The 25652-nt window shown below is 58.2% G+C and overlaps 1 protein-coding gene across 5 annotated transcripts; it reads left to right on the forward strand.

The window, feature by feature from the left end:
- The first annotated feature begins 18 nt into the window (after positions 1–18).
- On the forward strand, positions 19–25652 carry FMNL1 (formin like 1). Of its 5 annotated transcripts, XM_030922749.1 has the most exons (27): positions 184–383; positions 8761–8844; positions 10369–10482; positions 11185–11258; positions 11608–11691; positions 12031–12159; positions 13065–13082; positions 14421–14529; positions 15593–15669; positions 15857–15950; positions 16962–17036; positions 17367–17477; positions 18892–19041; positions 19526–19627; positions 19779–20031; positions 20233–20520; positions 20712–20836; positions 21492–21694; positions 22140–22374; positions 22525–22593; positions 23164–23244; positions 23319–23448; positions 23593–23756; positions 23973–24074; positions 24219–24314; positions 24551–24671; positions 25225–25652. In XM_030922749.1, the coding sequence occupies exons 1-27, from the start codon at positions 255–257 to the stop codon at positions 25326–25328; spliced, it is 3321 nt and encodes a 1106-aa protein (XP_030778609.1). In that variant the 5' UTR covers positions 184–254; the 3' UTR covers positions 25329–25652. The 5 variants fall into 5 exon arrangements, 4 of the variants coding, with proteins under 4 accessions (XP_030778607.1, XP_030778609.1, XP_030778608.1 ...); XM_030922748.1 differs by lacking the exon at positions 25225–25652 and having other exon boundaries at positions 10369–10452; positions 24551–25200; XM_030922746.1 differs by lacking the exon at positions 25225–25652 and having other exon boundaries at positions 24551–25199.

Here is a 25652-nt window from a genome sequence, read left to right on the forward strand (position 1 = left end):
GGCCTGCAGCCTGACTTCCTCCCCCAACCCTGCAGCTCGCCGCCCGGTCCCTCGGACGGGGCCGCCCCGATGGGACGCCGCGCCCTGGCCCCTGCGCGCCGCTGAGCCGAGCGCCCCTCGCCGCCGAGACCCCGCCGCCGCCACCGCCAGCCGCTGCCCCCTCGCCCCCGCCTGGGCCGGGAGCCTTGTCCCCGTCCCCCGGAAAGCTGGATTTCCGAGGCTGGAGGCGCCTGGCCGGCTGGGTGGGGACCACCATGGGCAACGCGGCCGGCAGCACCGAGCAGCCCGTCGGCCCCGCCGCGCCGCCCCCCAAGCAGCCCGCGCCTCCCAAGCAGCCGATGCCCGCGGCCGGAGAGCTGGAGGAGAGGTTCAACCGCGCCCTGGTGAGTGCGACCCGGAGGCGCGTCGGGCGCGGGCGGGGGGCGGCAGGGGCGCGGCAGGGGCTGGGCGCGCGTCCCCGCCCCCGGGGACTCAGGTGCCGCTTGGAGATCCCCGGTCTGGCAGCTGCCCCCTCCAGGGGGTGGGAGCGACAGTGGCCCTTTTTTCAGAGTGACTTAGCACTCTCCCCCCAAAACTTTCTTCAGTAATCGCCCGATCTCCCTCCTTAAGACACCTCCACCCCAGCTGGGTTTAAAGGTCTAAACAAGTATGTCCTGTGAGGAAGTTGGGAGCGGGGCACGCACAGGGGTCCCGAGTCGCCCCATTCCTCACTGCACGCAGGCCCACCGCCCGGGCGCCGGTCTGGGGCATCTGCCTTTCTGTGTCTGGGGTCAAAGATGAAAGGGTTACAACCTCCCGGGAGAGGGAGACCTGCTGGAGGTGTTGGGTCCAGATTTGTTGGGCGCCTGGGCTGCGGGGAATCGGGTTGTCGGCTCATGGCCCGGACCTATCTGTGTTTCTCCCCCGCCATATGTCAGAGCCAGGGTGCCTGTGGCTCTTATCTTGGGGCATCCCTTCCAAGCCACTGAAGGGAGTAAGATGAGTGAGGGTAGGGTCAGGACGGGTGGGTCGCCCAGGCGAGGGGTGGAGCAAAATCTGGAACCACTCCCCACCGTCGCCTACCTGGGGAATTAGAGAGGGGCGCTGGGGAATAGGCCTCTGGGGAGGGAACCGTCAGCTCAGGCCGAGCCTGGAAACAGTCAACATGTTCAGTGGGGTGGGGGCTCCAGAGCAGACTCAGGGGTCCCCAAGACCCTGCATGAGGCAGAAGTAGGGAGGGGAAGAGCTGCTCACTCTCCCTCCCCCCACCCCCGCCCCCATGCGCTGGCCCTGGCTCCCTCCTCTAACTAATTGCCTGGTGGCCTGCCTGCTGTCAGCCTTCCCTTGCTGGACGCTGGGTGACAGGCAAATGAGGCTGTGCCTTCTCCCAGATGCATTTCCCAGTCTGTGCAGACAGCCCTGCAGGTCTGAGGGTGGGGGTTCAACGGAGGCACAGGCCGCAGAGGGTGCTGGCTCAGTTGGTAGCCCTCCATCTCCTTGACATCATTTCCCCTCTCCTGGCCAGTCATTAGGCTGTCTAGATCCTCAGCTTGGCCCCAAAGGGTCGCCTCCTAACAGTTCCTGAAAATGTTGGCTTCTCTCTCCTCCCAAGAGAAGGCTGGGGGGAGTTTGGAGGAGCTATGGGGTGGCGAGGGATCCATCCTTGTGAAGACACCTTGCTTAATTAGAGGAGGGCAGGGACACTGAGGGACGCTTCACAGCAGGCGGGTGCCTGACTTCTCCATCCCTCTACCTGCCCTGCTGCCCGCTCCCCAAGCACACTACTTCACAAAGCTGTGTGAGCAGATGGGGGAGGGGGGAGAATGAGGAGACACAGTCTCTGGGGGCCATCTGGGGAGCCTGCGTTGGTGGTGGGTCCTTGGACCCCTGCCAGCCTGGTTGGAGGGACATGGGTCTGTCTTTCCCCCAAGTGTGTGTCTATGGACCTCTTGGGGTGAGGTCCTGACCCCAATCTTCTGTTTAGCACGCTGATGGGGAGGAGCCCTGTGAATAATTCAGACCAGGGGAAAATCCACAAGTCAAATGGTGAAGTTCTGATGTGTATGTAAGACTTGTTTGCCCTGCTTGGATTTGTGGCTGTAACTGATTGGCAGAGTCTGACACTAAATGCCACTGGGAGTCCCTGAGTACCAGGATGTGGAGGGGGGATACCCACAGGTGGGTCAGAGAGGGTGTGCTGGTGGAGAAAGTGGAGGTGAGTAGCAGCAATTTAGGGTAGCAGCACCCACCAGGGCTTACTCCCTATCGGGTGCCCAGGAACCCCAGTGTGTTTATACCGTCTTCCTGAGGTGGCTCAGCCTGTCTTATATCCTGTGTGGGCAGGTTAAACCCAATCTAAGGACACTTGGCTAAGACCCTGGTTCCTCTCATTCCCTACCAGCAGGGGCATGAGGCTTGCCCCAGGATAACAGCCTTGACCTCTGCCTGAGGCTGCCCAGGGCTAAAGAGTTGGTTCAACCCTCAGGTCTGGCAGTGGGTATCTCAGAGTGGGTCACTATCTGAACCCCCACCCTAACCGCCATGGCCAGAGCTGAGCCCTGTCCTCAGTCAGTGTCTAAGAGGAGAAGAACCTTAGATTGCTGAGGGGATGGGCCCACCGCCATCAGTGGCCCCCAGTCTCGATGGGAGAAGCACAGTCCTGCCCTCAGGGACTTGGTCCAACAGCCCCAGCCTCTTCCTTCCCATTTTGTCCCTAGTGGGGCGTAGGATCCTGAGACCCTAAACTCTCCTTCCTCTCCTGGCTGTGGGACCTTTCTTGTGGGTGAGGGATGTCCCCACTTACAGCCAGACAGGAGGTGCAGGGAGCCCTTCTCCCATGCAAGGGTGGGTGGTGGGGGGCTACCTTTCCAAGAAAGCTGTGAAAGAAAGGGGTGCCCCCTGCTTAAAATGGGGGTGGAGAGAAAGAGCAGGTTGAGCCAGGGTTTCCGGCTGCTGCCTTAGCAACAGCAGAGGAGCGATGGCTGCCCAGCCCCACGGGCCTGCTGCGATGGTGGGAACACCAGCCGGCGGGGTGCCAAGCTCTCGCCTCTCCCACGCCCATGCCCAAGGCTGGGTGTCTTCCAGCCCCTTCATGCCTTCCCCTGGGAGGCACGCAGGGTCAGGGACTGGGATGACAAGGCGACCTTTCCAGGCGTGCCAGAAGAGCCACGCTTACACCTGGGCCTGGGACATCCCTGATCTGCCGGGCAGGGAGAATCCCATAACCTTGGGGCAGAGGGATCAAGGAGAGGTGTCAGGGGTGGTGTGCGTGAGGCCAAGAGCCATGCTGGCACAGTAGCAGTGGAGAGGCATTTGCCTGATGGGTGTTTAGCTTGTGCCCAGGGGCCTGGGTGCCTGGCCAGGCTGTGTGGGCAGGTCAGGATGGCCCCATGTTGGGTTTGGGCCTGGAGTCCTGCTTGCAGCTGGGGCCCTTCCCTTCTGGGGCTGGCAGTAAAGGGCAGGAGGGACTGCAACTAAGGTACTGCCCCCTGGCCACTCCCACCTCTGGGACGGGGCAGATGAAGTGTGGGGACATGGAGCCATGGGGTCGCTTAGGCCTTATGCCTCCCATTTGCAGGGCAGAGGATGTCAAGGGGGCTGCGGCCATGTGGTCTGATGTTGGGCTGGGCAGAGGAGAGGGGTGACAATCCCAGCAGGCAGGGCTGGCACACATTAACCCTGGAAAGCCACGGATGTGGTGGGCATGATTCACAGTGCCATCTGGGGCTGACAGGCAGAGAGCTGGGTGAGACGGGCAGGAGCAGGTGCTCTCGGGGCCATCTCTGCTTTTTTCCTGGGAACACGGAGCCCTGGAAGGTGGCTTGGGTGGCCTTTGAGGGGGCAAGGGTTACTCTATGGGAAAGGCAGGGACGTTTCCTGAGCTTTGGGGTCATGATGTTTGGGGATGGAGATGCATTTTTGTCATTACCTGCATGACCATGGACAAGTTACTTAACCTCTCTGAGCTGTAGTTTTCCTCATCTGTAAAAAGAGAATAACAATGGCATCTGCTGGCCTCCTAGGATTGTTGAGAGGGTGAAATAGAGGACTTCACACAGTGTCTGGCACAGAGCAGATGCTCAGTAGCCGCCCTCCACTGTGAGGAAGGGGATAAAGCTGGAGCTGATCTGGTCTTCTCCATCTCAGGGCCCATTCAGTGGAGGGAGCCCAGACCCTGCCTCTCCCCTCCCTCCACCTCCGCTACCAAGAGCACCCAAGGTTGCTGTGCATTCCCCAGGAGTCCCAGATCCTTAGCTAGTGAGGGCCAGGAAACCTCCCCACCGTCATGCAGGTCACCAGCAGTGGGGCCCAGACCGAAAACTGCCTGGTGGCCGGAAACCACCAGAGGGAGGGCCCACCTCTCCTGGAGGGTGGGGCAGCGGTGGTGCTAACGGTAGCAGTGTGCACATGGGAGGGGGAGGGGAGGCCTCCACTTCCCCCTGAGAGAGGGTGTGCTGGGGGGAGGTTCCCCAGTGAGTAAGAGCTCGGTGTGGGCAACAACAGGAAGCGTGGGGCACTGGGTGGCAGGAAGTGGGGCTGGCTGTTCCTGGTTCCTCAGATGGGGGACGTGGGCCAGGCTGTCTGCAGAAGACCCCTGGGGGCCGGGACCCACATTTCCCATTCTCCGGGTGCTCCTTCTTTGGAGGAAGCTGGGTCTTCCTTGCTAGCTTGCCACTAAGGCCACCCTGGGCAAGCACCTTAACCTCCTCGAGCCTCAGTTTCCCATTTGTGAGATAGGGATTATAATAGTATCTATTTTGTAGGCTTGTTGAGGTTTAAATGAGTTTTGATGTAAAGCGCTTAGAACGGCACTTGGCACCGAATGTTTGGGGATTGAGAGATTAATCCTGAGTTGAAGAAAAGTGTCTGGGGAACACTTGTTACTGTTGCTATTGTCGGTGTTGCTTTTCTCCTACCAGCCCGGATGATACAGGTAGTGGCTTCCACCCTGCTTGCCCTTGTCCCAGCTGTGGGGACCCTTGAACTCTGATGGGAGAAACTGTTAGCTCTTTGGGTCCTCAGCACCTGATCCTAGGGCTGGGTCTCCTCATAGCTCTCCTGTAAGCCTGGAATTGCTTATAAGAGCTCCAGAAAATCTATATGCCAAAGTTCAAAAAAGTGGGTAAAATCAATTGTGTTTGGAGATGCGCTGAGAGCACTACAGCTAAGGCTGAGACCATATAGAGGTGGGCAGGTGGCAGGGAGATGGACGGGGGAGTGGGGGCTGGGGGACAGGCTCAGCTTCTGGGCCCATCGGGCTGAGGAACGCCTGTGGGGTTGGCCTGAGATGGGATTGATGTCCAAGTTCAGGGGTACCCTAGGGCTTGAAGGGCTAGGCCATAGGGAGAGATGGGCAGGTGGATTGGGACATAGGCTCCACTCAAACTGAAAGTGAAACCCTAGGGTGTGGCTGCATCCAGATGTGGATGCAGCCCCTTCAACCTCCTGGGACACTGTCTCAGAAGTCAGCACTGGTGTGGGGGAGGTGGGGGAAGGGCCCTTAGCAGAGTCTTTTGGGGGCTGGCCTTAGGTGAGCAGATGCTGGGGGTCCCCTCTCACACCCAGGGCAGGGAGGGAGGAGAATGGTCCCCACACATTCTAATAGAAAGATGTGGGGAATCAGTTCCTTTTCTCGGCTAACCCTAAAAGATGAATCCTGTCTCTTTCCTCATCTGACCCAGAGCACTAAAGGCAGCAGGGAAAGTAGGCTGAAGGCTAGTTAAGGTTTGGCCAAAGCCTTGGAGACAAGCCCGTGTTTCTGGATGTTTTCACAAACTTCTGCTCACTCTACCATCCCCCCTCCGGGGTCTTCCATGGACCCCTGCCCCTCCACCACTCCTGCCTCTGTGAAGTGCTTCTTCATATTGTTAGACCACCGAAGAGCTTTGTTAAATCCAAACTCAGCTTCTCACTGAGTGTTCCAGGAGCTCTGTGAGTGTGAGGCTCCGGGGAGGGAGTGCGCCCATTTTATGGAGGAGGAAGCTGAGGTCCAAAGGGGCAAAGAAGCTGTCGGGCTAGCTGGGCCCAGAGCCTGGGTCTTTTGAAGCCAGCTCTGGGTCCTCCATGTGGCAGCTCATAGCTGTCCCTCCCCGCCCCCCTCAGGAGGCAGGTATCCTGCCCACCTGGACTGCCAGCCCCTCCCCTCCTACTTGAGCACTGTTAGCCAACTCTCTGTGTGTCCTCCAGCCCCCATCCCAGCTGCCTTGCTGACGGCCCTGGTCTGGGGGTCTGTTCCTGTTTTCAGGATGGCCTCACCCCACCCCGAGTGAGTGGCATCTGATGGCCCCTCTCCTACTCCCTGGAGTGCCCAGCTCCTCGGTGGGCACAGCCACAGCTGAGGAGCAGCTGCTAATTAGTGTTCGGCGCTGTCAGAGCTATTTTTGATTTCTGAGGCTAAATTTAGCCCGTCTGGCAGGCTGGCATGTGGGCCTGGGGCCCTGAGAAGGCCCAGGTGGGGAAGGGGCATGGGCGCCCTGCCCTCCACCACTGTTCAGACAGGTGCTCCAGGCCCTAACAGAGGTTTCCCCTCCACAGTAACAACCGGGGGCTCTCCTGGGGGAGTGGACCCGGGTGGTGGCTCAGAGTCAGCTCCAGGCTCAAAGCCAGCCCAGCTCTCCTCTTACTGGCTTCATAACCTTGGGCAGGTCACTAAACTAATCTGTGCCTACACCTGTGAGATGGGAATGTTAACGGTGCCAGTGATGGCAGTGAGGGTGGAAGGCGGTCGTCGGCACGCAGGGCTCGGAGCAGTGCCTTGCACAGTAGGCATTCTGGCGGAGCTGGCGACCTGACTGTTGGGGATGTCATTATGACTAGTTACTGCCTCTAGAAGTGCTGCTGGGGCCATTCCAGAACCCAAAAGTTCCCTGGGTGGGTGAGGGCCTGGGAGGATTCATGTCGGGAAGCTGCTGTCCGCTCTGTGACTCCGTGCTGGGCTCAGCCGTCCCCTCACTCCCTGGCCGCCATCTCCGTCTTTTGTGCTGGCCATGGCTCCAGTTTCCCTGGCACTGCTGGCCCTGTCTCCCCTCTTTGTCCCTTTCTTCCACCTTGCTCCCACCTTGGCCCTGCCCCACCCTTTGTCCCTGTGGGGTGGGGGTGACAGAGAGAGATCATCAGCAAGATGGATCAGAGAGAGAGACAGACAGATGGACAGAGACAGAGACAGAGAATGACCCCACCTCCTTGGTACTCCTGGGCGGTCTTCCCCTGCCCGCCGCCGCCCCCCGCCCCGCCCCGCCCCGCCCCTGTGGAAGCCGGAGCTGTCCTGGCCCTTGGAGGGCTGGGGGAGGGCGGCCGATGAGACAGCGGTGGTTTCCTCAATCCAGGCTCACTTTCGCAATGGGGGAGAGGGATGACGTACTCCCACCCCCCCAGTCGCTGGGGGCGGGGGGCCTGGTGGAGGGGCAGTTTCACCTCTCCAGTGGGGCCTGGCCGGAAAGCTTAAGCAATGGAGGCTGAGCGCACCCAGCTTCCTGTTGTCTGGGCCTGACCCGAGACACTGATTTTGGGGGTAAGGTCTGGCTGGATCCCCAGAACTAGGCCCGGCACCCTGGAGAGGAAGCTGGCTGGGGAGCCTCAGGTGGGTGTGGCTCCCTGAGTGCTCCAGCTGTGGCCTCTCCTCAAAGCCACATGACTGAGGGTGTGGAGCGTGAACCACCAAGGCTGGCAACAGGAGCCCCTTGGGGGCTCCCACATCCCCGATGGAGACCCTTATTCAACTCAGAGCTCCTTGAGGGCAGGACTTGTCTGTTTGGGCCAGACATATAAAAGGCTCTCAATAACCTGGGGTTTACTAAATTGAAGGGAACTGGCCTCATCTTTTGGGTCTGTCAGGGAGACAAGCCAAGTCTGGGGGTCCAGAAAGCCCCTGGTGCTATTGACACCTGGTTGATTCTGCAGCCCTGGGCTGGCTGTAACCTTCTCTGTGGTGGCAGAGGTACCACACCCTTGTCGTCTGTGGCCAGGGGAGGAGGAGGACCCAGGCAGAGCTCTGTTAACCTTTCTCAGCTCCTGGGGGAGTCCCAGCTGGGCGGCCCACACCACAGACCCAGGGCATTGACTCTTCTCCCCAGTGCTGTGGCGGAGTGACCTTCTCCCCAAATCTCCCCACCCCTGAAGCTGTGATCTGGAACTCCCTGCCTGCTGACATGGCCGCCGTCAGCTCCCCCAGCCCTCTCCCTCCTTTCTCAGCTTTCTCCCCGAGATGGGAGGGGCTGGAGAGGGATGAAGAGAAGGCTGCTGTCCACCCTCCTTGCAGGAGGTTTTCTGGCATTCGTGAGGCACTGGTGCCCTAGGCCTTGTCTGTATACACGTGGGATCTGGTGGCACGTGGAGGTGGGACACTGGCCACTGGCCACACTTCGGCCTGACTGGTGATGGCTCCCATTAGTTTCCCACCAGAAGAGGGGAAGAGACGATGCCCCGACAGGGAAACTGGAGCCCAGAAGTGTCTCAGGTCCCCAGAGAGGTAGGCTGACAACCCACGCACCTGTCTCCACACCAGGCAGGCTAGGGAGGCGGTGTGGGGGGTGACACAGCGCAGGCAGACTCAAATTCAAATCCTGCTGTCCCTTCTAGCTCGTGTGCCCCAGGAAAGGTGCTCTGTCTCTCTTGGCCTTGGCTTTCTCATTGGATAATGCTACTTATCTCCTAGGGTCAGAGGATTCGGGGGGTGATGTACCTCCTGGGGAGCCAAGTGGGTTCCCCCAAATGCCCATTCTCCCCTCCCCCCTTGTTGGGGCCCCAGGCTCAGGGGTCTTACTTTGTCCTCCCTCTCCCCAGAACTGCATGAACTTGCCCCCGGACAAGGTCCAGCTGCTGAGCCAGTATGACAACGAGAAGAAGTGGGAGCTCATCTGTGATCAGGTAGGTGCCAGCACTGCCCAGCCACCCCCTCCCTCCCACTGTCAGCACCCAGCCCTGACCAGGCTGGGGCTATGGGGAGAGGGGCACCGCCATACTGCCCATAGGACCAAGACTCTGCTCAGTGGCTAATGTAGCACCTGGGGAGGGTGCTGGGGTCTGTAGGACTCCCGAATCCCCTTCTCTTGAACTCCCCAAAAGAACTTGTGAGTCACGAGCAGGGCTGGGTCAGCTTCAGAGGAGCTGGCAGGGCTGGTTCAGGGGCACTGGCCGGGGCAGCTGGGGCCTTGTCACTGTCACTGTCCTCCTTCTGAGCTTCCTGAGAAACCTCTCTGGACTGGGGAAGGAAGGGGGCAACCCTGGGGTTAGACATCTTCACCTGACCCCATGGGAGGGAGGGGGGAAGGGGCGGGAATTCCTGCCCTTTTACCTTAGGTCCAGAGGAGCTGCAGTCCACCAGCAACTCCCCAAGGCCAGCCACTTTGGACCCCTGCTTTGGTGCTCTGTCCAGGCGCCTGGGCTCACGGGTCACTCAGCTGCCCCCGCCCCTCCAGCTTCAAGGGCTGTGGTCAGCCATGGGCAGACCCTCTCCCAGTGCCAGGCTGGGTGGGGCTCGGCCGCTGCAGGGATTCTGTGAAGGAGGGAGCTGCAGAGGCTGGGGGTGGGGAGTTGGGAGCTGAGAGCCTCCCCTGGGAGCCAAGGCTGGGCCTTCGCCTGCTGCTAATGAAGCAGATGGCCTGAGCTGGCTGGGCAGCAGTCCAGGGGTAAGGGCTGGGCAGTGGGAAGAGGGTGGGGAGCTGCCCCTGGAGGCTCTGGGGCTGTGGTAGGGGTCCCCTCGGAGCAGCTCGGCCTGGCATCTCAAAGGTTGGGGGCTCAAAGGGCTGGAAGAAGTGAAAGTCTGAGGGGTGGCTTGGCGAATCTGAGGGGTTTGGGTTGGAAGGGTGGGGGCCCCTCTGGGGAGGGGGTCTTTGCCATGGTCCCTGCCTCTTTGTGTCAGTGGCCGCTGGAGCCTGCAGTGGGGTGGGGGAGTTAGGAATTGCATCACTGAGCACAGGAGAGGAGCACACAGGTTCCTGCCAACGCAGGACTAACCCCTGCATAGTCCACCCCAAAGCTGTGTCAGGGCTGTGGCCTGGGAGGCCATACGGGAAGGGCAGACTAGGCCTAGGCTGGGGGTCTTTAAAGTGACCCGATGCTAGCTGGGCGTGGTGGTGCACACCTGTAGTCCCAGCTATCTGGGAGGCTGAGGTAGGAGGATTGCTTGAGCCGGGGAGTAGGAGGCTGCAGTGAACTATGATGGTGCCACAGCACTCCAGCCTGGACCACAGGGCAAGAAAAGAGAAAGGTAACATGAAAGCAAAGAAAGTGGCTTGGTGGACTGTTTGGGTTTATACCGTTGGTATTACAGAGGCGTCTTAAGAAAGCCTGGGACCTCAGAGCTGAGAATGGAACATTGGGACGAGAACTGGTCATTTGCCCTGGGGTAGCTCTGGTTGGTTTTCTGTACACCCCATTCCATCTCCCCAGGAGCGGTTTCAGGTCAAGAACCCCCCCGCAGCCTACATCCAGAAACTGAAGAGCTATGTGGATACTGGTGGGGTCAGCCGAAAGGTAGCAGCTGATTGGATGTCCAACCTGGGGGTACATGTCTCCCCTCTTTACTCTGTCCCTTTCCCCCACCTTTTCCAAGCTCTGGACAGCTGGAGTAACTGTGTGTACAGACTTTTCTATGTGCATGTGTGGGTGCATGTATGAGTATGTGTGTGTGTGTTCGTGTGTGTGTATTTATAGGCGACTAAGAGTGCCCTGGGCATGCCCTTTAGACATTCCCCCGTGCATCCTGTGTGTGCTTACATGGACACATTTTGTGTACTTATACTGTGTGTATACACATGTGCAGCCCATATGTCCATACGTAGGTGTGTGTGTATACTATGTGTGTACTTTGTCCACTTATGGATGTGTGTGTGTGTGCACCCTTGAGTCCGTATACAGGAGAGAGAGAGAATGTGTGTGTCCATGTATGGATGTGTGGATATCCTATGTCTGTATTTAGAGTGCATGTATATGGATGTTCATGTGCTGTGTGTGCACGCACACCCTGCCTCTGTGAGTGTGTGCATGTATCGGGGTGTGTGCACCCTGTGTGTCTGTGTATGGGGGAGCACACGCAGCCTGTGAGTTCTTATTCTGCTAGGCAGGTGTGTGGAGGTGGTGGGGGAGGCTGAGCATGAAAGACCACTTGTGCCAGTCGGAGGAGGGTGGGCGCTGCTGCCTCAGGACTTGGTGGGCCTGTGGGAGGCTGGGCTCCACCCACCAGCCTTCCCTGTTCTCGGTCCCCAGTTTAAGAGGCGAGTTCAGGAGTCCACGCAGGTGCTACGGGAGCTGGAGACCTCCCTGAGGACAAACCACATTGGGTGAGTGAGGGCTCAGATCTTGCTCTCCGGGGCTAGGAAGGCCCCTGCCTCCAGGCAGCCCCTGGAGCTTCCCCTTCCTGCTCCCCCTACCCCCCACAGGGCTGTGCTTGTGGACCACCTCCTGGGGGTGTCCAGGACAGCTTCCCCTCCCCCTCCTGCCCATGCTCTGACTGGCACCTCGAGGCATGGCTGGGCTGTGGGACCCACCTAAGTCTCCCAGAATCCCCTGGTATCATTGGGTCTTTGAGGGTTGAAAGGGCATGCCAGGGGCCCTTGCTGTCCCTGTTCTGTGCCCATCTGGGGCAGGACCTCCTTCCTCGCTGGAGCTCAGGGAGCCCTGTGCCCACAGGTGGGTGCAGGAGTTCCTCAATGAAGAGAACCGCGGCCTGGACGTGCTCCTCGAGTACCTGGCCTTTGCCCAGTGCTCTGTCACGTAAGCCTCCTGCCCCCAGGCCTCATGCCACTCCTCAGAGCTTTGACCCCCGTCTCCCTGCGTCTCACCCACTCCCCTGGCCAGTTCCAAGCCGGGCAGCCCGAGTCTACCCTAGAACCCTGCATTTGGCCTTGAGCGACGCCCCTTCCAGAAGCCTGTCCCCGACAGGGAGGGGTGGCCTCTCTTCCACCACTATGTTCAGCACAGTGCCAAGAACACAGCCTCCTCCTCCTGCTCCTTAGTCTCACCTGCAGGTCTGTCTCTCCTTGCGTTTCTTCTGCCCCCTCTTAAGTTGTCCTTGCAGTGTTGGCCTCCAGCCCCATTGCATCCTGTCCCCAGGTATGACATGGAGAGCACAGACAACGGGGCTTCCAACTCAGAGAAAAACAAGCCCCTGGAGCAGTCGGTGGAAGACCTCAGCAAGGGCCCGTCCTCCTCTGTGCCCAAAAGCCGCCACCTGACCATCAAGTATGTGGGCCACAAGGTGGGGTCGTGGGAGAACAGAGAATTCAGCCCCCACACTGCTGCATCTAGCCAGCCCACCCAGGGCCCTTGGGGTTGGTGAGAGGGGTAGCCAAGCATTAGGGGTCAGAGTAAGGGACTCATACAGAGTTTGGGACACCAGTATGTTAAGAAGCCATCAGGGGTGGGGCTGGGTGCCGTGGCTCAGGCCTATAATCCCAGCACTTTGGGAGGCTGAGGTGGGCAGATCATTTGAGGACAGGAGTTTGAGACCAGCCTGGCTAACATGATGAAACCCCATCTCTACTAAAATACAAAAATTAGCCGGGTGTAATCCCAGCTACTCAGGAGGCTGAGGTGGGAGAATCGCTGAAGCCCAGGGGATGGAGGACGCAGTGAGCCGAGATCGCATCACTGCACTCCAGCCTGGGTGACAGAGTGAGACCCTGTCTTAAAAAAAAAAAAAAAGGGCCGGGCGCGGTGGCTCAAGCCTGTAATCCCAGCACTTTGGGAGGCCGAGACGGGCAGATCACGAGGTCAGGAGATCGAGACCATCCTGGCTAACACGGTGAAACCCCGTCTCTACTAAAAAATACAAAAAACTAGCCGGGCGAGGTGGCGGGCGCCTGTAGTCCCAGCTACTCGGGAGGCTGAGGCAGGAGAATGGCGTAAACCCGGGAGGCGGAGCTTGCAGTGAGCTGAGATCCGGCCACTGCACTCCAGCCCCGGCGACAGAGTGAGACTCTGCCTCAAAAAAAAAAAAAAGGAAAGAAAAAGAAAAAAGAAGCCATCAGGGGTGGGCACCTAGAAGTTGGAGTCTGGATGGGTCTGGGATAAGAAGGGAGTTTCTGGGTTGGTGGGACCCCTCTTGTATGCATCTAATCCCCTGTTTTCTCCCATGCGGCCTCCAGGTGTCCCCCTTCTCCCCGGTACGTAGCCACCTAGGGGCAGGTGCATGCCTGGCTGACTCCCTCCCAGGGTGGTGGCGGGGTAGGATGAGGTATTCAACTGATGTCCCTGGGTTCAGTACTGTGGCTGGGTCCCTCCATCCTAACACGGGCATCTTACTGGGAGGCAGGAAGCAGGCAGTAGGTTGACCCTAGAGCATCTTGTGGATCCCCAGCTTCCTACTTTGGGTCTAGGGGATTGATTGCATAATTAAGCCTCAAACTTTCACAATGTTATTTGTCCATTCATGCAATTATGCATTCAACAAACATTTATTTTTTAGCACTTAGTATGTATGAGGCGTGTGGCAGGTGCCCAGGAGACAGGTCACTCTGCCCTCAGGGACCCACAGTCTAAGTGGGGGACAATTTAGTGTGACAGGCTGTCATGGAAGTATGCCTGGGAGCTCTGAGAAGGGAGGTGGCCACCACTTGGGGCATCAGGAAGGCTTCCCAGAAAAGGTGACACTGGCACTATGTCTCACAGACAGATACAGGCTTTATAGGCAGCCATGGGAACAGGGAAGGGCATTCCAGGCAGAAGGAACAGCATGAACAAAAACTCTGACATATTAGCACAATGACGGGAAAGGGTGATGTGGCAGGAGGGGGTGAAAGCGGGGCCTCCCACTGTTAGTGGGAATGTGATAGAATCGTCAGGGAGACTGATATGTGGAAGTCCGGGTCGGCAGTTCTGCAACAATGAAAACATCACACATTTGTTGGCGAAGAATAAGGGAGTACAGTCATACAGCACTTACTATGTGCCAGGCACTGTTCTAAGCCCATTTCATAGTCCCAACAACTCTGACAGGAAGCTACTATTATTAGCATTCCTATTCTAGAAGCGAGGAACGTGAGGGACAGGGAGATTAAGTGACTCGTCTAGTAAATGGTGAGCTGGGATGCTCCTGAACCCTGGCGGCGTGAATTCAGATCCGCCTCTCACATTGGAAGATGAGCCCAAGTCGCCATGAGCGCCACCTTGTGGTGATCCTTCCCATGTTTCTTCCTTCTGTAGGCTCTTGCCCTACCAAGCCCCTGGGAAGCGTCTTTGCTTCCCGTGTCCCCCATCCTCCAAGCATGCCAGACCCCAGGTCTAGCTTCCGTGTCCCTGCTCCTCCAAGCATGCCAGACCCCAGGTCTAAGGACTGAGGAAGCCTGCCTCCCCTCAGCCAGCCTCTTTGGTTGGGTAGACGGGATGTGGTGCCCTCAGGTTCCATATGTACCTCCTCTTACCCCAGAGGCCATCTGAGTGGTGGGGGAACAGGAAGCTGGGGCTCACTCTGACCCCTGCTGCCTCCTCCACACCCCGCCCAGGCTGACCCCCGCCCACAGCAGGAAGGCCCTGCGGAATTCCCGCATCGTTAGCCAGAAGGATGATGTCCACGTCTGCATTATGTGCCTGCGTGCCATCATGAACTACCAGGTCAGCCGGGGGTGTGGGACTGGGGGACTAGGGAGCCCAGCCTGTCCTCACTGGGGGCTACACAAGCTGCTGAGGCTCTAGGATCCACTGTCCCTTTACCCTGTGCTGTGCTGGGGAACTTGCGCATCTGGGCTGTTGGCTCGGACTTTTAAGGCTGATGTGTCTTGAGGGGAAGCCCATGTTTTTGCTGCCTCTATCAGGTTCTCTGAGTACCCCTGCCCATGGCTGGGACATGGAGGAGCCTCACATAGGGACAGGGCACACCTACCAAGAAGGGCTGGACAGAGGGCCAGGGGAGAACAGTCTCAGGTCGATTCATTTGGAGGCCCGATGGGTGAAGCTGGGCCCTCTTTTACTTAGCCAGCCTTTAAGACAGCTTCACGGTGTTCAAAGTGCCTGATGCTGGCTTTTGGAAACACAAAGGTATTTTAAAAAGAGGCCAGGTGCAGTGGCTCATGTCTGTAATCCCAGCACTTTGGGAGGCCAAAGCGGGAGGATTGCTTGAACCCAGGAATTCGAGATCAGCCTGGGCAACATACCGAAACTCCATCTCTATGAAAATAAAAAAATAAAAAATAAATAAAGAGAGGCCAGGTGTGGTGGCTCATGTCTGTAATCCCAGCACTTCGGGAGGCCCAGGCGGGCAGATCACCTGAGGTCAGGAGTTTGAGAACAGCCTGGCCAATATGGTGAAACCCCGTCTCTACTGAAAAAAATACAAAAAAAATTAGCGGGGGGTGGTGGCAGGTGCCTGTAATCCCAGCTACACGGGAAGCTGAGGCAGAAGAATCACTTAAACCTGGGAGGCAGAGGTTGTGGTGAGCTGAGATGGCACCACTGCACTCCAGCCTGGGTGACAGAGGGAAACTCCATCTTGAAAAAAAAAAAAGAGAGAAACAAGGCCAGGTTTTGGTGGCCACAGAAGAAGTTGCAGTTGGATATGAAGAACTTCCTAAACTCGAGGGGCGGTTAAAGATCAGCGTGGCATGGCACTGACTCTGCTGGGGTGCCTGAAGTCCTGGGGGGCCCTTCCTGGAGACACTGACTTCTCCTCTCTTCCCAGTCTGGCTTCAGCCTTGTCATGAACCACCCAGCCTGTGTCAATGAGATTGCTCTGAGCCTCAACAACAAGAACCCCAGGTGAGGTCCAGGCCCTAAACCTTTCCCATATCTAGAATCTTCTCCTACTTAGCCCCTTGCTTACTCTGTCCTCCAGGTCTCAGAGGCTCATTTCGCACCCGCTATGCTCCTCCTAGCCAGGCCTGTGCCCACCCTTGCTGTGGGTCCTGCCTGTTCTCAAGGGACAACCTGCCCCTTCTCTCTCCAGAACCAAGGCTCTGGTGCTGGAGCTGCTGGCGGCCGTGTGCTTGGTGCGGGGAGGACATGACATCATCCTTGCAGCCTTTGACAACTTCAAGGAGGTACCGGAGTCCCTCACCCAAACATGCACTTCCCCCTATGGTGTTGCTTGGAGTCTTGTTGGCAGCTGTGGCCTTTGGTGGAGGCAGCTGGGGACATTGGGTGGGCATTTGGGGAACGCCCAAAAGTTGAAGTTGAGCCACATCACTGGCTTAACAATCTGGGATGGGGAAGTTCTGAATAGAAGGTGCAGGATCAGGTAAAGGCACCACCTGGGTGGGGGTAGGGACAACTACAGGGACCTGCTGAACCTCTGACTCAGCCTTGCCAGATCCAAACTAGCCTTGGTTCATACCTCCAGGAGTTGTGGACTCTGGCTAACAGGCGTGCAAGAAGTAGATGTGTGGGGATGCATAAGATGCATAAGATATCTTCATTCATTCATTCCTTTAATGAATATTTATTGAGTAACTAGTATGTGTCAGGAACAGGGCACCTGGGGCACATCAGTGAACAAAGGAAACCAGACAGGAAAGGACAGAAACGATATAATAAACGAGCAAATTACATAGTATGTTAGGAAATGATAAATGCTGTGAGAAAAAAGCCAGCAATGTTGCAGAGGGATGGGGACAACATACCAAAACCCCATCTCTATGAAAATAAAAAAATAAAAAATAAATAAAGAGAGGCCAGGTGTGGTGGCTCATGTCTGTAAATCCCAGCACCCTGGTTGCAGGGTGGTCAGGGAAGGCCTCATTGAGAAGTGAGATTTGAGCAAAGCTGTGAAGGAAGCAAGGTAATTGCTGTGGAAATGAGGGCTCTCCAGGGAGTTGGAACAGTAAGTGGAAAGGCCCTGGGGTGGGAATGTGCCAGGATGCCAGTGTGGCTGGAGTGGAAAAAGTGAGGGGGAGTGGGAGATTGACAGGGAGTGGAGGTTTTGAGCAGAAGAGTGATGTGGCTCAACTTCGAATTAACTGGAAAGGAGCCTGTTGAAGCACAGGTGTGGCAGCCAGAAGGTAGCTTAGGACGTGTGTCACTGGGCCTCAGTGAGAGCCATTCCCTTTACCCAGGTGTGTGGGGAGCAGCACCGCTTTGAAAAGCTGATGGAATATTTCCGGAATGAGGACAGCAACATCGACTTCATGGTGAGCTCAGGAGCCCAGCAGCCTGAGGCCTGGGCCAGGCCCTCTTGGGTGCAGGGAGCAGCTAGGGTCCTGGGTGCTGGGCAATGGGCTCTGCCCCAGCAAAGCATGAAGACTGAGTGGTCAGTAGGGGAAGGGTGGATGTTGGCAGGGGGCTGGGAGTTAGTGGAGTGAGTTAGTTCACATGGAGGTGAAATGTTGGGCAGGCCAAGGCTGGGAGTTAGTGGAGTGAGAACTGGGGAGAAGGAGCGAGGCTTGGGATAAGTGGAGGTGGAAGGCACTGAGCAACGCCACCTAGAGGATCATAGATCTGCCCATGTCCCTGGCTCCCAGGTGGCCTGCATGCAGTTCATCAACATTGTGGTACACTCAGTGGAGAACATGAACTTCCGTGTCTTCCTGCAATATGAGTTCACCCACTTGGGCCTGGACCTGTACTTGGAGGTAAGCCCTGTACTGCCCCCCAGACTTAACTGCCTGCCCACTGCAGAGTATGGCTGAGTGGTTAGCGGCATGGGTGCTGGCGTCAGGCAGACCTGGGTTTAAATCCTGGCCCTGCCATTTCCTGCCATGTGACCTTGGATAGGTCTCTTCCTCTCTCTGAGTGTCAGTTTTGCCATCTGTCAAATAGGAGAATCATAGAAGATAATCTTGACTCTAAATGCATAGGCCAGTGCCTGGCACATACAAGGCCCCCAGTCTATGGAATTATTTTTGCAGGCACCAGAATAGGTCAAGGTGGCCCAGGGTCTGGCTCTGGGAGCACCAGCCTCAGACAGGTGCTCTGACTCCAGCACATAACAGGGAACCCAGAGAAACAGGGTGGAAGCAGGAGTTGGCTCATGCTGGATGGGCCCAGGACATGGAGGAGTTCCTTGCCCTGGGGAAGGTAGGCAGAGCAGCTTGGTGCTTCCTGGCCCAGCCTAAGCAGAGAAGCTGCAGCTCCTTCTCTGCTTCTTTTAGGAGGTTTCCTGGAGGAGCGGGGCTTTCGGGGTTGGATTTTTGAAAGCCAGGATTAAGAAAAAGTAGAGAGCAGACTGGCGGGGGGTCTATCCGTACAATGGAATATTATTCAGCCACAAGAAGGAATGAAGTATTGACACATGCTACAACATGGGTGAGCCTTGCAAACATGCTAGGTGAAAGAAGCCAGACACAAAAGGTCACACACTCTATGATTGCTGCTTCTTTTTTTTTTTTTTTTTTTTGAGATGGAGTCTTGCTCTGTCGCCCAGGCTGGAGTGGCGATCTTGGCTCACTGCAATCTCCACCTCCCGGGTTCAAGTGATTTTCCAGTCTCCCGAGTAGCTGGGATTACAGGCGCCTGCCACCATACCCGGTTAATTTTTGTATTTTTGGTAGAGACGGGGGTTTCACCATGTTGGCCAAGTTGGTCTTGAACTCCTGACCTTAGGTGATCCGCCTGCCTCAGACTCCCACAGTGCTGGGATTACAGGTGTGAGCCACCTCGCCCAGCTTTCTATGATTGCTTTATATGAAATGTCCAGAATGGGTAAATCCATAAAGATGGAAAGTAGATTAGTGGTTGCCAGGGACTGGGGGAGGAGAGAATGGCAAGTTACTGCTGACGCCTATGGGGTTTCTTTTTGGGCTGATGACAATGTTCTGGAATTAGATAATGGTGATGGTTGCACAACCTTGTGGCTATACTAAGAATGACTGAATTGTATACTTTAAAATGGATTTTATGATATGTGAATTATATCTTAAAAAATAAAGAAAAAGTAGGCTAGGGCTCAGGCCCCTTCCTCTGGGTGGCAGTGGTGGTGGGGGGTTTGGAAAGACTCCCTCCACACGCATACCAGGCCTCACCCTGCTCCTTCCATCTGGGGGACAGAGGCTTCGGCTTACCGAGAGTGACAAGCTGCAGGTGCAGATCCAGGCGTACCTGGACAATGTTTTTGATGTGGGGGCGCTACTGGAGGACACAGAGACCAAGAACGCTGTGCTGGAGCACATGGAGGAACTGCAGGAGCAGGTGGCACTGGTGAGAGTGGGTCCTGACCCCAGCCTGGCACATCATAGGCCTACAGGGCACACGCAGGCATGGGCACTGGGCAGCAGTGTTCTAGTTGTGCATTGGACGTGCTGCCTGCCTGGCCCCAGAGCCTGGCCTGAATCCAAAGCCTGAATCTGTTGGGTGTCTTTCTCAATGAGTGTGGGTGAGTGCCCTCACTGACAGGCCCCTCCTCTACCCAGGCTCAGACCCCAGATGAACTGAACTGAGTGCCTGGGGCCCCTCCCAGCTCAGTCTCCTCCTCTCCCTCCACCTCCCGCATCACTGGTACCTTGGTTTCCTCTCCTTATTTGCTTGGGTTCGAGTGCCAGGCTCAGCCCACCCTTGGCACCTGGGCTGAGCGGATCTGGGAGCCTCCCCCAGTCTTCCAGGCAGGCATGCCTGATGCCGCCCCCTCACCGGCGGTGCCAGTGCCGGGCTGCGGGTCGGGGCTCACCATGTGCCGGTGCTACAGCTGACAGAGCGGCTTCGGGACGCGGAGAACGAATCCATGGCCAAGATTGCAGAACTGGAAAAACAGCTAAGCCAGGCGCGCAAGGAGTTGGAGACCCTGCGGGTGAGGCTGGGGCGGGTGGTGGGCCGGGCACCCAAGAACAGGCCAGCTGCGGCTTCTAGGCTTGACATCTCCCTCCACCCCGGGAAGAGGATGGGGATTTGGTGCCAAGGAGCCTGGTGGTGGGCATTGACCCCTCCCGTGGGGTTCGCAGGAGCGCTTCAGCGAATCGACCGCCATGGGCGCCTCCAGGCGTCCCCCCGAGCCTGAGAAAGCTCCTCCCGCTGCCCCGACGCGGCCCACGGCCCTGGAGCTGAAGGTGGAGGAGCTGGAGGAGAAGGGGTTAATCCGTATCTTGCGGGGGCCGGGTGATGCTGTCTCCATCGAGATCCTCCCCGTCGCTGTGGCAACTCCGAGCGGCGGTGATGCTCCGACTCCGGGGGTGCCAACCGGCTCCCCCAGCCCAGGTGCGCAGGAGCTTCAGGCTGGCGGGCATGCGGGGCACGGTCTGGAGGGGAGCCCAGGGGCATCTGTGGCGGGCAGAGTTGGGCGAGGGAGGTTTGGATTGTAGGCTCGGCTCAGGTAGGAGCGCATGCGTACAGCGGGGAGGCGCGGAGGAGCCCACCCAAGCCAAGGAACTGACTCGCGCCTCCCCCACCTCCCCTCAGATCTTGCACCTGCAGCGGAGCCGGCTCCCGGAGCAGCGCCGCCGCCGCCGCCCCCACTGCCCGGCCTCCCCTCCCCGCAGGAAGCCCCGCCCTTGGCGCCCCCACAGGCCCCGCCTCTCCCTGGCAGTCCGGAGCCCCCGCCGGCGCCGCCGCTGCCCGGAGACCTTCCGCCCCCACCCCCGCCACCGCCACCGCCACCACCTCCGGGCACTGACGGGCCGGTGCCTCCGCCGCCTCCGGGAGGTCCTCCTGATGCTTTAGGAAGACGCGACTCAGAATTGGGCCCAGGTAAGTGGAGTGGACCACCTTGGGCCCGGGACTTGGGGGAGATGGAGGGAGGGACCTGGGCCTCAGTGTCCTCCAGAGTCTTCTGCCTAGGGGCCTCCTACTGCCTCCTGGCTGCCCCGTCAGCCCTCCCTGGGCCCAGGTTCCCTCCAGTACCCCCAGTGCTCACCACTCCTCCCAAACCCCCGTCCCAGGAGTGAAGGCCAAGAAGCCCATCCAGACCAAGTTCCGAATGCCACTCTTGAACTGGGTGGCACTGAAACCCAGCCAGATCACCGGCACCGTCTTCACAGAGCTCAATGATGAGAAGGTGCTGCAGGTGAGGGGCCCTGCCTGGCTCCGCATATGGGCACTGGAGTCAGATGGGGAGTTGCCTGGATCAGGCTGGGCACTGGGGGTAGTCATTTTCTCCGTCATTTCCCAGGTGAGCAGGGGGAGGCCCAGGGATGGGCATTAAGCCAGGCTGGACCAGTACCTCTAACAGGCAGAATCCTGCCTTCCCAAACGCCTTCCCCTCCATCCCTGCAGAGGGGTGCATCCCCCCATCCCACTCCTTCTGCCTCCAGGCCTCTTTCCTCCCACTTTCCCACAGGCAGCCAAGGCTTCAGCCCTCCTGATTCCACTTCCAGTTTTCCAAAAGGATGTGTTCTCTTGTCTGTAGGCCATTGTTGCCATTGTTCCATTCTGTTCCCTTTGCCTGGAATGTCCTTTCTCCTTTTTACCACTGGCCAGTTCAGCTCTTCCTTTAGCTGTCCTGGCCCCAATTCTGGGTCCCCCGGGTTAGGCGGCCCTCCTCCTCCAGGCTCCCTGTGCTTCCCCTGTGCCTCCCATCAGGGCCTGTGGTCAGGCTGGGTTACTGGTTCTTTGCTGGTGGCCTCATCAGGGCCAGATGGGTGGCTCCAGCACTGTACTCAGCCAGGAGAGTGCCAGACCCCGGCCCCACCCAGCCCTACCTTCTCACCCTGTACCCTCAGGAGCTGGACATGAGTGACTTTGAGGAACAGTTCAAGACCAAGTCCCAAGGCCCCAGCCTGGACCTCAGCACTCTCAAGAGTAAGGCAGCCCAGAAGGCCCCCAGCAAGGCAACACTCATTGAGGCCAACCGGGCCAAGAACTTGGCCATCACCTTGCGGAAGGGCAACCTGGGGGCCGAGCGCATCTGCCAGGCCATTGAGGCGTGAGTGTCCCTGGCCTGGACTTGTGGGCAGTCCGGCCCCTCTGCTAGGCTGGGGTTGTCAGGCAGATCCTAGTAAAAGAGCCTCAATGGTGAGCTCTTTCATCAAGCTTCATACCAACCCTGGTCCAGTAACCTTGTCCCCATTTTAAGGTGGAGAAAACTGAGTCCATGCCTAAATCAGGATGTCCCACTTCCTCCCTGCCTGTTTGCCTAGCTGTGAGCACCCAGACTGTGGGATTTACAGCTGGGCGTCTTCCACTGATGTATGATGGGGACCCGGCTCTCCAGTTCCCAGTTTCTCTGGATTCCTACCTCTTGCTCTCTGAAGCTGTTGGCAAATAGAAAATACTGAAATTCATTTATTAAATCAAGGCAGGGGTAGCCCTGCTCCCAGGGACTGGTGGGTATGGATGATGCCCACTCTCCCCTCTCCTCCCTCCCACAGGTACGACCTTCAGGCTCTGGGCCTGGACTTCCTGGAGCTGCTGATGCGCTTCCTGCCCACAGAGTATGAGCGCAGCCTCATCGCCCGCTTTGAGCGGGAGCAGCGGCCGATGGAGGAGCTGTCGGAGGAGGACCGCTTCATGCTACACTTCAGCCGCATCCCGCGCCTGCCGGAGCGCATGACCACACTCACCTTCCTGGGCAACTTCCCAGACACAGCCCAGCTGCTCATGCCGGTGTGGGCGGAGCGGGCAGGGCGGTGTGGCTTGGGTGGGGATGGGCAGAAGGCACCTCCCAGCCTGGGCTGCAGCAGGGAATCTGGGAGTACTTGAGCCTCCAGATGGAGGAGGCCCCAACTTATCTTACCTCCCCCATCCCACCCCTAGCAACTGAATGCCATCATTGCAGCCTCAATGTCCATCAAGTCCTCTGACAAACTCCGCCAGATCCTGGAGGTGAGGGGCCAGGAGGTGGGGCCCACCCTTGCCTGTTCCGGATAGTGTGAGAGGGAGACCCAGGCCCTGGCCACCTGCAATGCAACCAAGATAATGTTCCCTTCTCATGTACATGCTGAGAAAGACAGATCTAAGGGGGGTGGTGAATGGGAAGGGGTACAGCAGCCATGTCTGTAGCAGCTCACCTGGGACCCTGCCGGAGGGCTCAGTCCCCTTTAGCGTTGCTCTGTGAGCAATGTCACCTGCTCAGTGGAGGGCCCAGGAACCAGTAGAAATGGCCGGTGGAAAGGCAGTGACCACACAGCCTTGGAGGGGACGCTGGCAACAAGTTTTGGGTTGGACTACCAGAGGACAAAATTGGGTGTGCCCATAGTGTTAACTGTGCACATGTGTGAGACCTGTGTGTACACATGTACATGTGCTGTGAATCTGAGGGGCCTGTCTATGCGGGAGTACAGTAGGGGCTGAGTGTGTGGGGCCTGCTCCTTGCCACCTCTTCTCCTTGTGCAATATATTTAAGCAGTGTCCTCAGCCCTGGCATTCTGCTGAGCCTTTCCCTGCCTCTCCCAGATCGTCCTGGCCTTCGGCAACTACATGAACAGTAGCAAGCGTGGGGCAGCTTATGGCTTCAGGCTCCAGAGCCTGGATGCGGTAAGGACCCTGGCTTGGGGGCTGGGGCTGGGGACTGGCTGGTGGCCTGTGACTTACAACAGGTCCTTGTGCAGCTGTTGGAGATGAAGTCGACTGACCGCAAGCAGACTCTGCTGCACTACCTGGTGAAGGTCATTGCTGAGAAGTACCCGCAACTCACAGGCTTCCACAGCGACCTGCACTTCCTGGACAAGGCAGGCTCAGGTAGGGGGTACACAGGTCCTTGGGTGCGGGGAGGGGCCGTGGGCTGGGGTAGGTTGGGAGAAAGCTAGGTGGCCATAGGATATAATTGGTGGGAGGACTGCCTCTCCGATTCACTAACCTGATACTGCCCCATCCCTGGCCCAGTGTCCCTGGACAGTGTCCTGGCAGACGTGCGCTCCCTGCAGCGAGGCCTAGAGTTGACACAGAGGGAGTTTGTGCGACAGGATGACTGCGTGGTGCTCAAGGAGTTCCTGAGGGCCAACTCGCCCACCATGGACAAGCTGCTGGCAGACAGCAAGACGGCTCAGGTGGGCCAGGGCTGGCCTCACCTGGAGGTGGGGGATGTAGGAGCACTAGGTAGCCCAGCCTGGAGGGGTGTGGCTGTAGCTGGGACCCCTTGGGGGGGATGCAGCAGGAACGAGGGGCCACCCTGCCTGGGAGAAGCTGAGATCAGGTGGCCAGTGTCCTGAAGGGCACAGGCTGTGAGAGGTCTAAGCTGGGGGGCTGACAGGCTGTGCCCGCAGGAGGCCTTTGAGTCTGTGGTGGAATACTTCGGAGAGAACCCCAAGACCACATCCCCAGGCCTGTTCTTCTCCCTCTTTAGCCGCTTCGTTAAGGCCTACAAGGTATTTGGGACTGGGGCAGGCTGGGAACCCTGTAGGGCACTGAAGCCTTTCCACTGGGCAGCGGAGGGGTGGGACTGCTTCTGTTTAGGGGGTGGGTAGGGCAGTAGGGAGGGCCACCCTCATGGAGACTGCCTTGGCCCGCAGAAAGCTGAGCAGGAGGTGGAACAGTGGAAAAAAGAAGCCGCTGCCCAGGAGGCAGGCGTTGATACCCTGGGCAAAGGGGAGCCCCCAGCACACAAGGTAGGCAGCTGTTCCTGGGCTTGGTACTGGGCTGCAGGGATGCATGGCATCTCATCACCTTCTGGTGTCACCCCCACACCCTCACTGTTACAGACGGACCCTGCCCCAGGAGCCTGGGATGGGAAAGGGTTCTTTCTGCTCAAGCCAGCTGTCCTTGCTGTGGGGGACCAGGCAGATATTCCAGGGTTTTGGTGGTGGGGAGGCCTCCTGGAGCTGGAGCTATAAATTCCCCCTAGTCACCGCCAAAGGCCCGGCGGCCACAGATGGATCTAATCTCTGAGCTGAAACGGAAGCAGCAGAAGGAGCCACTCATTTATGAGAGCGACCGTGACGGGGCCATTGAAGACATCATCACAGGTAAGGGCTTGACCAGGCCTTGGTCTTATTCTCAGTCTGTCCTTCTATGCTGTCTTCTGACCCAGTCCCCTACCCTCTGGGGGACTGGCTGCCACACTGCTTCTTGCTACCTTTTCTGTTTTTCTTTCCTTTTTCCTTTCTCTACTCTCCTTCACCTGCCCCACCCCCACTCAGTGATCAAGACGGTGCCCTTCACGGCCCGTACCGGCAAGCGGACATCCCGGCTCCTCTGTGAGGCCAGCCTGGGAGAAGAGATGCCCCTCTAGCCCCTCAGGTACCCAGATGACCTGGCTTCCGATCCCACGCTGCCCACAGCCCCCCGGGACCCTTGGGGGAACTGAGGCATGCTGCCTTCTCCTGGGCCAGTGGATGGCTGGGATGTGATTTGGCGTTGGGGGGGGGGGGTGGGGGCGCGTGTCTGGCATACATAAACGGTACCCCTGCCACGTGCACACAATCTGAGTCCTTAGGAGGCTATGGTTGTGCCCTGGAGCCAATGCTCCCAGCTCTGGGCAGACTCCTGAAGGGTAAATGTGTCTCCTTCGGCTGCCAGATCTGCGGAACCAGCCCTACATCCGCGCAGACACAGGCCGCCGCAGTGCCCGCCGGCGTCCCCCAGGCCCCCCACTGCAGGTCACCTCCGACCTCTCGCTGTAGCCGCTATTTCTGCAGGTGGATTCTGCAAGGGTGTGGGGCGGTGCACAGGCTGAGGCTCAAGGAAGATGGTCCTCAGCTCGGCTGGCCGGGCAGCCCCTCCTCCGCTGTGGCCCGCCTCAAACGGGCTGGTGCATCCTCCTCTTGCCACAGAGGGCAAATGCTGCTTGCAGCACCCACCCCAAAGCCCCCTCCAAATAGCCATACTTAGCCTCAGCAGGAGCCTGGCCTCTAACTTATAAAGTGCACCTCGCCCCCGCAAGCCCCAGCCCCGAGGACCGTCCATGGACCTTATTTTTATACGAGATAATAAAGATGTTTGCAAAA

Source organism: Rhinopithecus roxellana, chromosome 19 (genome assembly GCF_007565055.1).
Source record: "Rhinopithecus roxellana isolate Shanxi Qingling chromosome 19, ASM756505v1, whole genome shotgun sequence".
NCBI lineage: Eukaryota > Metazoa > Chordata > Mammalia > Primates > Cercopithecidae > Rhinopithecus > Rhinopithecus roxellana.

Bases quoted from the DNA above. Each gene is read 5' to 3' on its own strand.
- FMNL1 (XM_030922746.1), top strand. From the start codon at position 255: ATGGGCAACGCGGCCGGCAGCACCGAGCAGCCCGTCGGCCCCGCCGCG. The intron at 11,259-11,607 runs GTGAGTGAGGGC...CTGTGCCCACAG, and splicing joins CTGAGGACAAACCACATTGG to GTGGGTGCAGGAGTTCCTCA. The intron at 24,075-24,218 runs GTATTTGGGACT...CTTGGCCCGCAG, and splicing joins GCTTCGTTAAGGCCTACAAG to AAAGCTGAGCAGGAGGTGGA.